We start from the raw sequence: 13887 nt of genomic DNA, 5'->3' as shown, positions 1-13887 counted from the left end.
CACGCAGCTGTGTAAAAATGCACTGTCTTCAGAATCCACAAATCTGTGTCTGATTGCATGTATACATCATTGAAAATAAGAACATGAAATTATTTACACATTAAAAAAATGGATATATTTAATGGTCATTAGGTTCCTTGCCTTAATGGTTTGTAACATTTGTACACCGGTGTTTTGACTTTGTGAATGAGGCCTAAACAAGGAATTTTTTTTTCAGCAAAGCAGTTATGATTATCTAGGAAAATGTTGAAGACAGCATACTGGCTAGAATAGGATATTATTAAATAGTAATACAAAATATTTTAGAAAGACCTGAAATGAAAATAGTTTTTTTTCTTTTCATAATAAAAATAGTATATTTAACATTTCCATTAAGTACACACAGGATTAATGAATTCTGGGTGTATCGTGTAGCTTGGGGGTAAATGTTTAAGAATCTGAAATATGATGGCACAGGAAAATGCATGTTAAAGCTGAACTCCAGGTAAACAGCAATACATCACTGAAATACACATATGGGAGCAGTTTTAACTATCAGTGAATTTATAGATCTTATGCAAGTTTACACAGCCTACATGACTTTTCTCTATTGCCGTTAAACAGTACAGAAAAATCATCTCCTTGCCTGAAAACGCAGCTATTTGCTCCTGTGAGCATGTTCATTATGATCGCATGTGCATGCAGGTTACCTGATTTGCCCCTTGTGCTGCCATTTTCTCTTTCAGTCTTAAGCTGGCCATAGATAAAAAAAAAGAAAGATCTAACAGCCAGCTGGCTAACTGATTAAAAAAAAAAAAAGAAAAAACACAAAGGATTCCCTCACCCACACTATCAAGGTGAATGGAGGAAACCTCGCTGCTGCACTATTGCATTCTGGCAACGATGACATCAGAATACATTGATACACCGATCATCGCTGCAGCTGTTTGGCTGTATGCGCTGATCACGTGAAAATGTTCCAACAGTCTCGTTCGAGAGAAGCTGATCGTTAGATTCACTTCTTTCTGGAGCAGGAATGGCCATAGAAGAATAGAAATTTGCCCACTTCCTGCTGAACTGGCCAAATTTCGATTCATCTATGGCCAACTTAAGTTCTCCTGTACAAATGATTACAATAGGCTTATATCAAGTAAAGGTCAATGTTTATACCAGTTGTTTAAAAAAAATCATGTGGTTGTAAAGGCTAAAAGGTTTTTTCTCACTTTAAAGCGGATCTCCCCCCAAAAAGGGAAGCTCCGCTTGTTTGCACCCTCACCCTCCGCCTCCCCTTCCCCCTCCATTGCCATTTGGCACTTTTTTTACCTGTTTTTGACACTTCACCCACCCCCTATCCACCCTGCAGATTATGTTTCCCTTACTTGCAATGCTGGCACTGAGAACCTGGAGGCTAGTGAAAAACTAGTCCGAGTGATGACGGCGTGGACCCCTGGACAGGTAAGTGTGCTTATATTAAAAGTCAGCAGCTCCAAATACTGTATTTTTTGGGGGAGTTTGTAGCTTCTCTTTAATTTTCTCTGCATTAAGATAAAAAACCTTTTATGTGCAGCTCCCCTCTGTTCCCCCCTAAATACCTACCTGAGCCTGATCCCAATCCTGTGCCCAAAAGCAGCACTGCTGCTCTCTCTCTCCCCCATCACTGGACTCAGTGAGAGCAGCAGGAGCCATTGGGGACGTGGCTGAGCTGAACTGTGTGTGTCAATAGATGCACACTGTGTGGCTCCGGATAGAGCCCGCAAGAGTGCTCCCATAGCAAAGGCTTGCTATGGGGATACTCGGAAAACAGGAGTAGCCAGGAGTGCCAGCAGGAAACCCCAAAAGAGGAAGATTGGGGCTGCACTATGCAAAACCATTACACAGACCATGTAAGTATTACATCTTTAAAATTTAAAAAAAATAAGATAGGAACCTTTGCAATCACTTTAATGATCTTTTATAACTGCATTCAATGCTTTTTTCATATATGTGCCTGGAGTTCAGCTTCACGCAGGTATGATCAGATGATCAGAAAGCCTGAGCCATATCCAAGTGCATTGATAGATGTCCTCAGTTGGACTGCGTATGTGAATGTGTGAATGGTGCTGAAATGTTGCTTGTTCTGACTCTTTAGTGCAATACATAATACGTGACCAAATCGGCGTCTACAATATGCCTCATTTTCAGTGCACTTTACAGTGTTATTAAGCTCATGGTAAGGCAAATCGAATACAAATACAGTACATATCAAAGACATTTTGGTTTAACCACACAGCCCAAGGCTAACAATAGCATGTGTAAGCTTTAATGTTTTAAAATGGAACAGTCTTAATATTCTTTTATTTTTACATAAATATTCATCAACATCACAGCTAAATAAAACTGCTATACTCACAAATGTATAGTTTAAGTAGCATATAATAAAAATCACAAAAAAAAACAAAAAAACAAAACATTTTCTAGCAAGCATAACTACAGCTTGTATCATCTCAGGTTCTGAGCATAGAGATTACTGTCTGTGACAGCACCTAAACGGCAATCATGATCAATGCATTTCTTTCGAACAGTCATGTCTGTGTAGTAAGTGGAGCAGGAAGAGCACCTTACCTTACTGAAGAGCTCCCTCTGCTACTGCTGCAGTGTGACAAACGAGCGTCCTCAGCATTTTCCCTCTCGCCGGCTGTCTGCTTCTTTGAATCGACAATTGCTCCCTGCAGAAAGGATTTCAAAGCCTGCAGTCAGACACCCAGTCATCAAGTTTCAGGATGGAGAAAATCTGTTATTATGGAACCCTGTATTTGTGGGTTTGGTCTGCCTGACAGAACATGAAGCCAATAGTATGCTCTCTTTATCACCCTGGTTTGGCTGAAAGTGCAGCACCGTACCACATGACTCGCTGTGAACTACCAGATTTGCTGTGACTTTGCTATTATTCATCGTGCGCTTATCTTCAAGGAAAATGTAAACAGCACACAATTCAGGGCCAAGAAAACTTCAAACACTTGCAGCCACTTGTTTTAAAATGTGCAGAATACTAGCAAATCAGCCTGGGTTCACACTGATGTAGTGCAGAATTTGCAGCAGTTTCTGTACGAATTCTGCACCGCATCACAACTGCACCCCATTCATGCGAACCGCTTCGGGTGTGTATGTTAACAACACTCCGAAATTGGATGGCAAAACGCGGTGCAATGTGCACACTTGGATTACATGGGTGTGAATACCCATGCGATTTGATTCTAGTCCGGACCACAAAAAGGGTCCTGCACCTGATTGGCGCGGATGCGGTGCGTTTTGATCCATACAAAATGTATGGCTCAAATCGCACCGCACAGAACTCGCATGTCATTTGCACATGAATGCGATGCGGTTCCTGTGCGAATCAGAAATAATCAAACAATAGTGCTGCGCTCCCGTGCTAATTAATTATATATGAAAAATATTTTAACCATACAATTGTATAAAAAAAAAAAAAAATTATTTATATCATCCTCCTAAAATAAATGAAATGTATTAATGACCAAAAACAAACAATCCATAAGCAATATATCCCATCAGCATGTGTCCAAAAACATATAATAAAGAAAAGTCCTCCTTTCATGAAATATCATAAAAACAGACAAATGAATTTGTTCCAACACATGGATGGCTGCGAAATAAATAATGCTCTCTTGTGCGCTCACCTCCTTTTCTAGCCCAATGTATAGGCTAAAATAGCTGTTTATCCTAAAATGATAGATGAGTACAATGTTGCTCTTAACTTCCTTTGGATGGTTCCACGCTATGATTTTCTAATCATCCACCTGGTATTTCTCCACTTTATACTATCCTATGTTGGTCTGAGGATAAATGGATGGATATTTCTCCTTCTCTCCTCCAGGGGTCTATTCCTCCTTATATTCACTCCAAAACTCCACATATATAGTGCCAAAAAAGAAAGCAAAATATAGTGCTTTATCCTTTAAAAAACATTTTAAAGGATGCGAATCACATGCGATATGCCGAACCGCATAGGGAGGCACAGTGGCTAAATGGTTAGCACTTCTGCCTGGCAGTACTAGGGTTGTTGGTTCGAATCCCAGCCATGGCACCTCCTGCCTGGAGTTTGCATGCTCTCCCTGTACCTGTGTGGGTTTCCTCCGGGTATTCCAGTTTCCTCCCACACTCCAAAGACATGCTGGTAGGTTATTTGGATCCTCTCTAAATTGGCCCTTGTGTATGAATGTAAGTTAGGAACCTTAGACTGTACGCCCCTTAAGGGTTAGCAACTGATGTGAATGTACAATATATATATGTGTAAAGCGCTGCATAAATTGATGGCGCTATATAAGTACCTGAAATAAACAAATATATATATGTGAACCCAGGCTTAGATGCAAAAATAAAACACAGCCCTTTACCAGTACAGGCAGTCCTCAAGTTACATACATCTGACTTACATAAGATTCATACTTAAGAACAGAAGGAGACAAGAAGAAGTGAGAGGAAATCTACCCCTAGAAAGGAAAATTCACTCCGTTAAGAGTTATCATGGGAAAAAATTGTCTGCACTGAAGCTTTATCACCAATCCTTGTTTCCACGACATCCCAAATTTTTAAAATCCAATTGTCACAGGGACAGAAAGTGAGGTGAATTCTTCTGAACAGGGGCACAGACAGCAAAACACCCAAAAGGGTCAGCTCCACTTTAGGACTGGTCCCCCACTCCCCATTAAGGTTTGGCACCTTTAGGAAGCGGGTACACGAAATCGACAGGTACCTGCTCCCACTTCCACTGCGATCGCCTAGTTTCCCTCCCCGTAGTCTTCTGGGACACATGACAGGGCCATTCACAAAAGGGCAGCGATACTCAGGCATGTGCCGCAAGCTGTCACATCTGGGTGCCCACACTGAAGATGCCGGCGCCGGGAACACAGCGAGGCCGGTGAAACGGGCTGTGGGGGGGTGGGTCGGTGGACACCACGGGATTGAGGGACAGGTGAGTGACTGTTTTTTTTAAAAGTCAGCAGCTACAGTTTTTGTAGCTGCCGACTTTAATTTATTTTTTATTTCACTGGAACAATGCTTTAAGAACAAACCTAGAGAAGCTATCTTGTTTGTAGGTTTACTTCAACATCAAAACTCCTAGCTTTCCCTGTTTTAGCAGGACTATGCCAATTAGTATATGTATTATGGAATGGACAGGCCAATGGTTTTTACCAAATATGATAGATTTGAGAGATTTCGGCTCAGGTTGGGACTTTTTGAGTTTTTGTTAATGAATGGTATAGTTTATCAACTGAAAAACCCCAAAAATCTATCCTTAAAGTAACCCCATCATGAATTAAATAAAGGGGCTGACATTTCTGTGTCTGACCTTTTGAAAATACTAATTGCATGGTTGTCATGCTGACACACTAAAGTAACATTAGAAATGCTTTCCTGAATACTTGTTCCAGGTCACAAAACATGATACTTGGGTAACTCACATATTCAGAAAATGGGTCAACAATGCCATAATTCTCATATGACAGGTGTATGTAAACTTTTATTGGAAAACCAGCACAATCTCAGAACATGGCTGGGTAAATTATGAACTTTCATAGATGAAAGAATTACATTAACCATAAACATGAACAATAACCCTCCACTAAAAAAAGGACATTAATATAATTGTAGGCCTGTAAGTAAACATTTAAAGCAATCAGATGCCCTCTGCTGAATGAGACCTACCCATAAACGGCACTCCTAATCTTTGTGGACCTCATTAGCCCATGGTTGGTAGTTCTGACCAGTATTTGAAGCACAACAGGTGCACTAGCATAGTTGATACTTTTGTTGTATAAATAGTTCTACTTAGCAGAACCTTCTCCATATTTTCACTCTTTGGTTCCCCTGAATAAGCTCTGACCTTGCTCTTATTATAAAAGGCTGAAGAACTGTTGGTGGAATGTCATTCTCCCAGACTTAAGTATATGCTGTTAATTAAAGGGGAACAATACTCACCTCTGATACTGCGATGTACTGTCCGGAAGTTCCCCATCTGGCTGCTGACATCTTCAGGTGGCCGGCCTCCTGGTCATTGGCCAGCCGGGGATGAAGTCGCTCATGTGCATGCGTGGGAGTTCTGCCAAATTTGGCATTGCCGAATTTGTACAGTGAGCTGCACCTGCGTGGCTCACTGTACAGCGGTGGACAGGCAGGTAGGTAGCTTTAATGCAGAAGAGACAAAGCATATCTCTTCTGCATTAAACTTCTTGCATGTCCACCCAATTTTACCTAGATTTCCACTGGAGGGTTACCAGGTTTTGAAAGTGAAATCCAGGGACACCCTACTGACCACACCTAGAAAACTATTCTCATTTGCAACCACACTCACAAATTACATCCTCTTTGTTAAAGTTAAAAAAAAAAAAAAAGAAAAATTACATGGAAGCTGTTGCGGTGTGCATAGCGCACCATGGCAAATTGTGGATGTTGGCAAATTGTGAGTGGGGCTTAAAAGGGTATGGCAATTTAAACCTGAAACCATGCTGTTATGGGTCAAGATGGTCTAAATCATAGTGTTCAAGGGACTATTTAATCTTGAACCCTGAACTGTGTGCAATCTAATCTCAACCTCTAAATTCAGTCTGTTACTCAGAGTTCTGGGATCAGAATAAGTAACACACTTGTAACAGGGTAACAGGGATCATGTCAGCAGTAGTTACTCACAGTAACAGACTTGCTTTTAACAGCTTCATCTCTGGACTTGTCCCCGGTCCACCAGCTACAATAAATTTGCAATGTGCAGGCCCCAACTCCCACTGCAAGTGCCAATCTAATTTTTAAATGACACGCCTGGCACAGTCCAAGTATGCACGGCAGCATGTGTCAACACGCACATGCAAGAAGCTCTAGTGGCACTATTTTGGAGTTGCCGCTTATGCAGTGTGACCGATTGCGCCTATGCGCTACAAACTTTGGTCTACCTGACGGCTCCAGGAGATGGTCATCTCCTGCAACCAGAACCCTACTGGGACTGTCACAGAGAAACGGGGAAGAATGGCAACCATATATTAATGTACCTAAAATACATGTGTTGACTGACATCAGTTAACAACAGTTTAGTTGCACCCCCCCAGCATATTTAAAATACCATAAATATTTAAAAACCTGATAGTGATGGCAAACTGAACAGTGATGAACCCTAGAAACACCAGTTTTGTTAAGGAAAACAATCCTCTCAATAAGTCAGTTATATTTTTTTTAAAACAAGGGTTTAAGAGACAGCTCTTGTGGGGTTTTTGTACTGTGGATGAGAAAGTTTTCTTTGCACAACAACTCAGGATGCCATGTATTAGCATCCTTCCATGACAGCACCGGGGATGGGCAGCACATAATCCAGGACCAGGGGCGGACTGACCATTTGGAAACTCGGGCACTGCCCGAGGGCCCGGGGTCAGTAGGGGGCCCCATGAGATGCCCCTGGTACGTTTTTCAAAGGCTTTTTTGAGTTTGGGCAAGGACACCGGGACCCCATGATCCCCTATTGCCCAGGGGCCCCATGAGTTGTCAGTCCGTCCCTGCCCGGGACCTCACTCCAGCCAGTGCACTCAACACATAACTCTTTCTCTGTCACTGACAAGGCCACACTAGAATCAAGGTCATCAGAGCTTCAATAGTACCTCTCTAGTCTTCAAACAGTGAATGACCACACATATTTTTCTCTTTGAGAACTTCATAGAGGGAGGGACATAATGATTCCAATCAAAAAGTTCACCAACTCTAATTGACTTTAGCCTCAAGGTCTTCTCACACTGCTCTTCCCTTTAACTCATATCCTCTACCCTCACTTTTTCTGGCCTCAGACAGCCTCTTGCTAAGATTGCTTGCATAACTTTTAGACCAGTCCCCTATAAATATATATATATATATATATATATATATATATATATACACACACACAGTGGGGATCGAAAGTTTGGGCACCCCAGCTAAAAATTTGTATTAATGTGCATAAAGAAGCCAAGGAAAGATGGAAAAATCTCCAAAAAGCATCAGATTACAGATTAGACATTCTTATAATATGTCGAAAAAAGTTAGATTTTATTTCCATCATTTACACTTTCAAAATAACAGAAAACAAAAAAATGGTGTCTGCAAAAGTTTGGGCACCCTGCAGAATTTATAGCATGCACTGCCCCCTTTGCAAAGCTGAGACCTGCCAGTGTCATGGATTGTTCTCAATCATCATCTGGGAAGACCAGGTGATGTTAAGCTCAAAGGTTTTACATGCCCAGACTCATCTGACCTTGCCCCAACAATCAGCACCATGGGTTCTTCTAAGCAGTTGTCTAGAAAACTGAAACTGAAAATAGTTGACGCTCACAAAGCTGGAGAAGGCTATAAGAAGATAGCAAAGCGTTTTCAGATGTCAATATCCTCTGTTCGGAATGTAATTAAGAAATGGCAGTCATCAGGAACAGTGGAAGTTAAAGCAAGATCTGGAAGACCAAGAAAAATATCAGACAGAACAGCTCGCAGGATTGTGAGAAAAACAATTCAAAACCCACGTTTGACTGCACGATCCCTCCAGAAAGATCTGGCAGACACTGGAGTTGTAGTACACTATTCCACTATAAAGAGATACTTGTACAAATATGGTCTTCATGGAAGAGTCATCAGAAGAAAACCTCTTCTACGTCCTCACCACAAAAATCATCGTTTGAACTTTGCAAATGAACATATAGACAAGCCTGATGCATTTTGGAAACAAGTTCTGTGGACTGATGAGGTTAAAATTGAACTTTATGGCCGGAATGAGCAAAGGTACGTTTGGAGAAGAAGGGGCACAGAATTTAATAAAAAGAACCTCTGTCCAACTGTTAAGCATGGGGTTGGATCAATCATGCTTTGGGGTTGTGTTGCAGCCAGTGGCACAGGGAACATCTCACGAGTAGAAGGAAAAATGGATTCAATAAAATTTCAGCAAATTTTGGATGGTAACTTGATGCCATCTGTGAAAAAGCTGAAGTTAAAGAGAGGATGGCTTCTACAAATGGATAATGATCCTAAACACACCTCGAAATCCACGGGGGATCACATCAAGAGGCGTAAACTGAAGGTTTTGCCATGGCCTTCACAATCTCCTGACCTCAACATAATTGAAAATCTATGGATAGACCTTAAAAGAGCAGTGCGTGACAGACAGCCCAGAAATCTCAAAGAACTGGAAGACTTTTGTAAGGAAGAATGGGCAAAGATACCTCAAACAAGAATTGAAAGACTCTTGGCTGGCTACAAAAAGCGTTTACAAGCTGTGATACTTGCCAAAGGGGGCAGTACAAGATATTAACTCTGCAGGGTGCCCAAACTTTTGCAGACACCATTTTTTTTGTTTTCTGTTATTTTGAAAGTGTAAATGATGGAAATAAAATCTAACTTTTGTTGACATATTATAAGAATGTCTAATCTGTAATTTGATGCCTTTTGGAGATTTTTCCATCTTTCCTTGGCTTCTTTATGCACATTAATACAAATGTTTAGCTGGGGTGCCCAAACTTTCGATCCCCACTGTATATATATATATATATTGAATATGGGCAAAATTGTAGCATTTCAAATATATGTCAATATATCTGGGAAGTATATTACATTATACAATTTTGAGATTTTTGGTTTAGATTTACCAATAACCATATAATATGAAGTGAAACCTGACAACACTTTCCATTGTATCCAATTAGGCAGGCTCTTGCACTACATAGTTGAAGATAAATCTAAAGGAAATTGGACAGAAAATTGTATAATGTATGGCCAGCCGAACCGAGGGCACCACCAGTGGGAGAAAACTCTCTCCCTCTCAGAATGTCTGGAGCAGTGGGTGACATCACAGTTCTAGGACATTCTGCCCTACTGTCAGCCCTGCACATTACACAGAGAAGTTGGGGCTATGCAAACGTATTACCATACAGAAAGATGAGCATAAAAAGGTATTTAAATTGTGAATTGTTAAGAGGGCGGCAGAGCCATTTAAAAACGTTCATGTTAATATATGATACCAGCCTGACATGACCATATTTTCTGCTATTAATTTACTGTATGTTCTTGTGCTCCGTTGATTATGATGTGTTATTTCCATTACCTAAGGGGATAAAGCATCATGTTGAAAAATGGTCAATACTTTCTTAGCTAGAATGAATGGAAAATTCAGGTCGCTGAGCTTCATTGCTGGCAAGATTTAAAATTAAATTAGGCCTCCAGCTGACACATTTCATGACTGTAGCTTCAGAGATATTATCTATATGACTTTTATAAATATAGTATATTTCATCCAGTGCTTAATTTAACTTGTTTAAAGGAACAAACCACTTCCTCTATGGAAAGCATGCAGGGTGCTCCCAGGAGGTGTGCCAGGTTTCTTGGTCCCCTGGTCCTTCCGACTACAGTGTACATATAATAAACCTACATTTTAGCAATATAAATAAATCTGCATGTACGTATGTGTCATAAAATGACTGTTGTTCGAGAATTAGGTTTTCATGTAGTGATGATTAATTCCACATAAAAACATAATTATTTCAGACACATTTTCATAATCCATTCAAAACCAGGAGGATAAAGAAAATCATCAATCTCTCATGCTCAATATTTACTTTCAAGGATCTGTTTTTGTGGCTAGGGGTGTGTCATCTGGAGACATAGTACAACAAGGGTGTGTAGCAGTGGGGAAGGAGTTGGCATAACACACACAAACTTGTGGGCTCAGTTCTAATTCAGACATCTGCATATATAGGGCATTGATTGGCTGACTGAAAACCAAAAACTGGGAGGTCAATCCTATGTAACATACAGTACACACCGTATGTTTGCTGTCTTACCACCTACAGGATATGTAATGCTCTTAAAGTCATTCTAAAGGTTGTTTTTTTTTTTTTCTTAACCACTTTTCTTTACCCCCCTTCCTGACCAGGCCATTTTTTGCGATACGACGCTGCGTTACTTTAACTGACAATTGCGCAGTCATGCAACACTGCACCCAAATGAAATTTATGTCCTTTTTTCCCACAAATAGGGCTTTTTTTTCGGTGGTATTTGACCGCCTGTGCATTTTTTATTTTTTGCACTATAAACAAAAAAAGACTGACAATTTTGAAAAAAAAAAACCCAAAATATTTTTTACTTTTTACTATAAAACATATCCAGTAAAAAAATTTTTTTAAATTAAAGCTCGTCATAAATTTAGGCCAAAATGTATTCTGCTATGTCATTGCTAAAAAAAATTCTCAATATATGTAAATCAATTGGTTTACATGAATGTTATATCGTCTACAAATGGCAGTATATATACTGGAATTAAAAAATTCTGACACTGACTAACTGCCACTGACATCCCTTGTGACACTAATACAGTGATCAGTGCTAAAAAAAAAAAAAAAAGCATTGACACTGTATTATAATGACACTGGGCAGGAAGGGGTTAACATGTGGGACAATCAAAGGGTTAACTGTGTGGTTTACTGGGTAAGCATGCTGCTTTGTATTGCTCCGCTATGCAGAGCAAAACAAAGCAGCATGCTGGAGCTGACAGGGTAGAGATCTGTATTTTTTACATACAGACCTCTCCTCTGTCAGTGTTCTTTGCGATTGCTGAGTGCCGGCGGGGAATCTCCGGCAGGGACTCGGTGATTGACAGCCGTAGCTGCCGATGGCGGCGCGGGCTGGGTGGCGCGCACTTCCCCTACCCAGAAATGCTAAGTCACGTATATATACAAGTGATTTTGCGCAGCCCTGCCACCCTGTAGCAGTATTTGTGCTATAGCGTGGCAGGGGAACGGTTAAAAAAACATGTTCTACAATGGTTTTGCATGGAGCAGCCCCGATTCTCTTCTTTTTGGGTCCTCGCTGGAAGTCTTGGCTCCTCCCTCCTGCTGAGTGCCCCCAATAACAAGTCTGTTTCTATGGAGGCACTCAGGCAGGCCCGCTCCAGAGACACGCTCTAGTGAAAGTACATTGTCCATTCACACACAGTGCGAGGCTTAGCACTACCTTCAACTCCATCTTCATTGGCTCACTGGCTGTGATTGACAGCAGCAGGAGCCAATGGCTCTTGCTGCTGTGCAAGCCACTGAGGAGACAGAGACCCAGGAGAACCATGGCTCATGTGCACATCACTAGATTGAGATGGGGCTTAGGTAAGTATAAGGGGGAGGGTGATGGGGAAAGCTGCACCCAGAAGGGTGCATAGAATGCATTAAAGGTACAAAACCTTCTGCCTTTAGAACCACTATAAGCCAGTTTGCTGCTTTACACACTACGCCACACTGCATATCCTGGAACACTGCTTCACTATCTCTAGGTCCAGTTATTCTTACATCACCTGACAGCTTACTGCAGAGACAACATTGCCCAATGAGCAAGATGGAGGTGGAGAGGTAACACCGAAACCTAAAATAAAGGAGTGTTAATGCCTGGATGTGTAATCCAGGTAAATGGTTTGTAAACCACAACCACAGAGTCCCTTTGACAAAAAACAGCTTGCATACAAGTATTTTGACTAGCAAGTATTTTGTTGTCTACCTTGAGTTCCACTTTAAGCAGTACTGCCGCTGACCACAGGACACATTTGCAGTAAAGAACTGAGTTTTCATCCAAGTCTGCCCCATTTTTTAAGTCCTGATATATTATTGCCCCCAGAGCTCTTTGGCCGTTTAGACCTAAACATTTTTTTACATTTTGGTTTGGTGCCTGTTTATGTATTCTCATACCTTAAGGTGCTTCTTTGTGCCTGGTAGTTTGAATAAGCCCTGCAATCCCAGAACCTCTCAAATATGTCTTTCTTGGTTTAGCGATCCCTTTGTATCCCTTTAGGGAGATAATCCCATTTCTTTTGGTGACCAAATATCACCGGGTCTAAACTAATCTAAACTAAGCACACCAGTATGTTGCACAACCACCAATAATAAAATCAAAATAAGTGCAGCGCCAATATATTTTTAAAGTGTAAAAAAAATGCTACGATGCAAGTCAGTGAGCTAAAAATAAAGTAAAATGTTCTTATAATAATTAATAACATCCAATTAAACAATTTATACAATTCAAAAGCAACTCATCAGACTGAAATATAATCCTTTTGGTAAATATTTAGTGTTTTCCTGTGCTATTGTGCCATCAAAACGGAAATAGAGGAAAAATCTTCCCGTGGGAACACTTGTTCCCCTGACAACTGCCTAAAAGAGGATTTTTCTCACATTGGAAAGATATTTTCTCACCTACAGGACAAGAAGTGAAGAGAAATTTGAATAACAAGACAGATGGCAAATAACCCTTCCTACTCTACATAAAAAAAATATTTTTGCTTTATATATACAGTTGTGCTCAAAAGTTTGCACACCCATGGAGAATTGGTAATATTCAGTATGTACCATTTTTAAAGAAAAACACTTTTTTTTTTATTTCTTATGGGATTCATATTAAACTGTAGGTCATAACAGAATGGCACAATCATAAAACAAAATGTGTATTGCCCCCTTTAGCATCAATGACAGTGTGCAGTATTTTGTAATAGTGTATGAAGCTCCAATTTCTTGCAGGTGGTATAGCTGCTCATCCATCTAGGCAAAATGCCTATAAATCATACAAAGTCTTTGGTCATCTTGCATGAACCGTACATTTGGGATCTCCCCAAGGTGGCTCAATGATCTTAAGATCAGGAGACTGTAATAGCCACTCCAGAACCTTCACCATTTTCTGCTGTAACCACTGTAGGGTCAACATGGCCTTGTGTTTAGGGTCATTGACGTACTGGAGAGACCAAGAGCGTCCCATGCATATCTTTCATGCAGAAGAATGCAAATTGTCTGCCAGTATTTTCTGATAACATGCTGAATTCATCTTACCATCAATTTTCACAAGACACACCCCAAAACATCAGTGAGCCACCACCATGCTTTA

The 13887-nt window shown here is 40.6% G+C and overlaps 1 protein-coding gene across 1 annotated transcript in view; it reads right to left on the bottom strand.

Moving 5' to 3' along the window:
• SHROOM2 (shroom family member 2) overlaps positions 1 to 13887 on the bottom strand; it is a 229110-nt gene that overhangs the window by 134644 nt on the left and 80579 nt on the right. The window contains exon 4 of the mRNA XM_089683832.1: positions 2581 to 2684. Within this exon, the coding sequence (XP_089539958.1) occupies positions 2581 to 2684 (104 nt within the window). The remainder of the gene's footprint in view (positions 1 to 2580; positions 2685 to 13887) is intronic.

This window comes from Staurois parvus, unplaced genomic scaffold (genome assembly GCF_062004578.1).
Source record: "Staurois parvus isolate SC_StPar_1 unplaced genomic scaffold, SC_StPar_1.0 ptg000324l, whole genome shotgun sequence".
Lineage (NCBI taxonomy): Eukaryota > Metazoa > Chordata > Amphibia > Anura > Ranidae > Staurois > Staurois parvus.
Note: the sequence above shows the minus strand (reverse complement) of the source record. Positions and strands in the feature narration are given on the sequence as shown.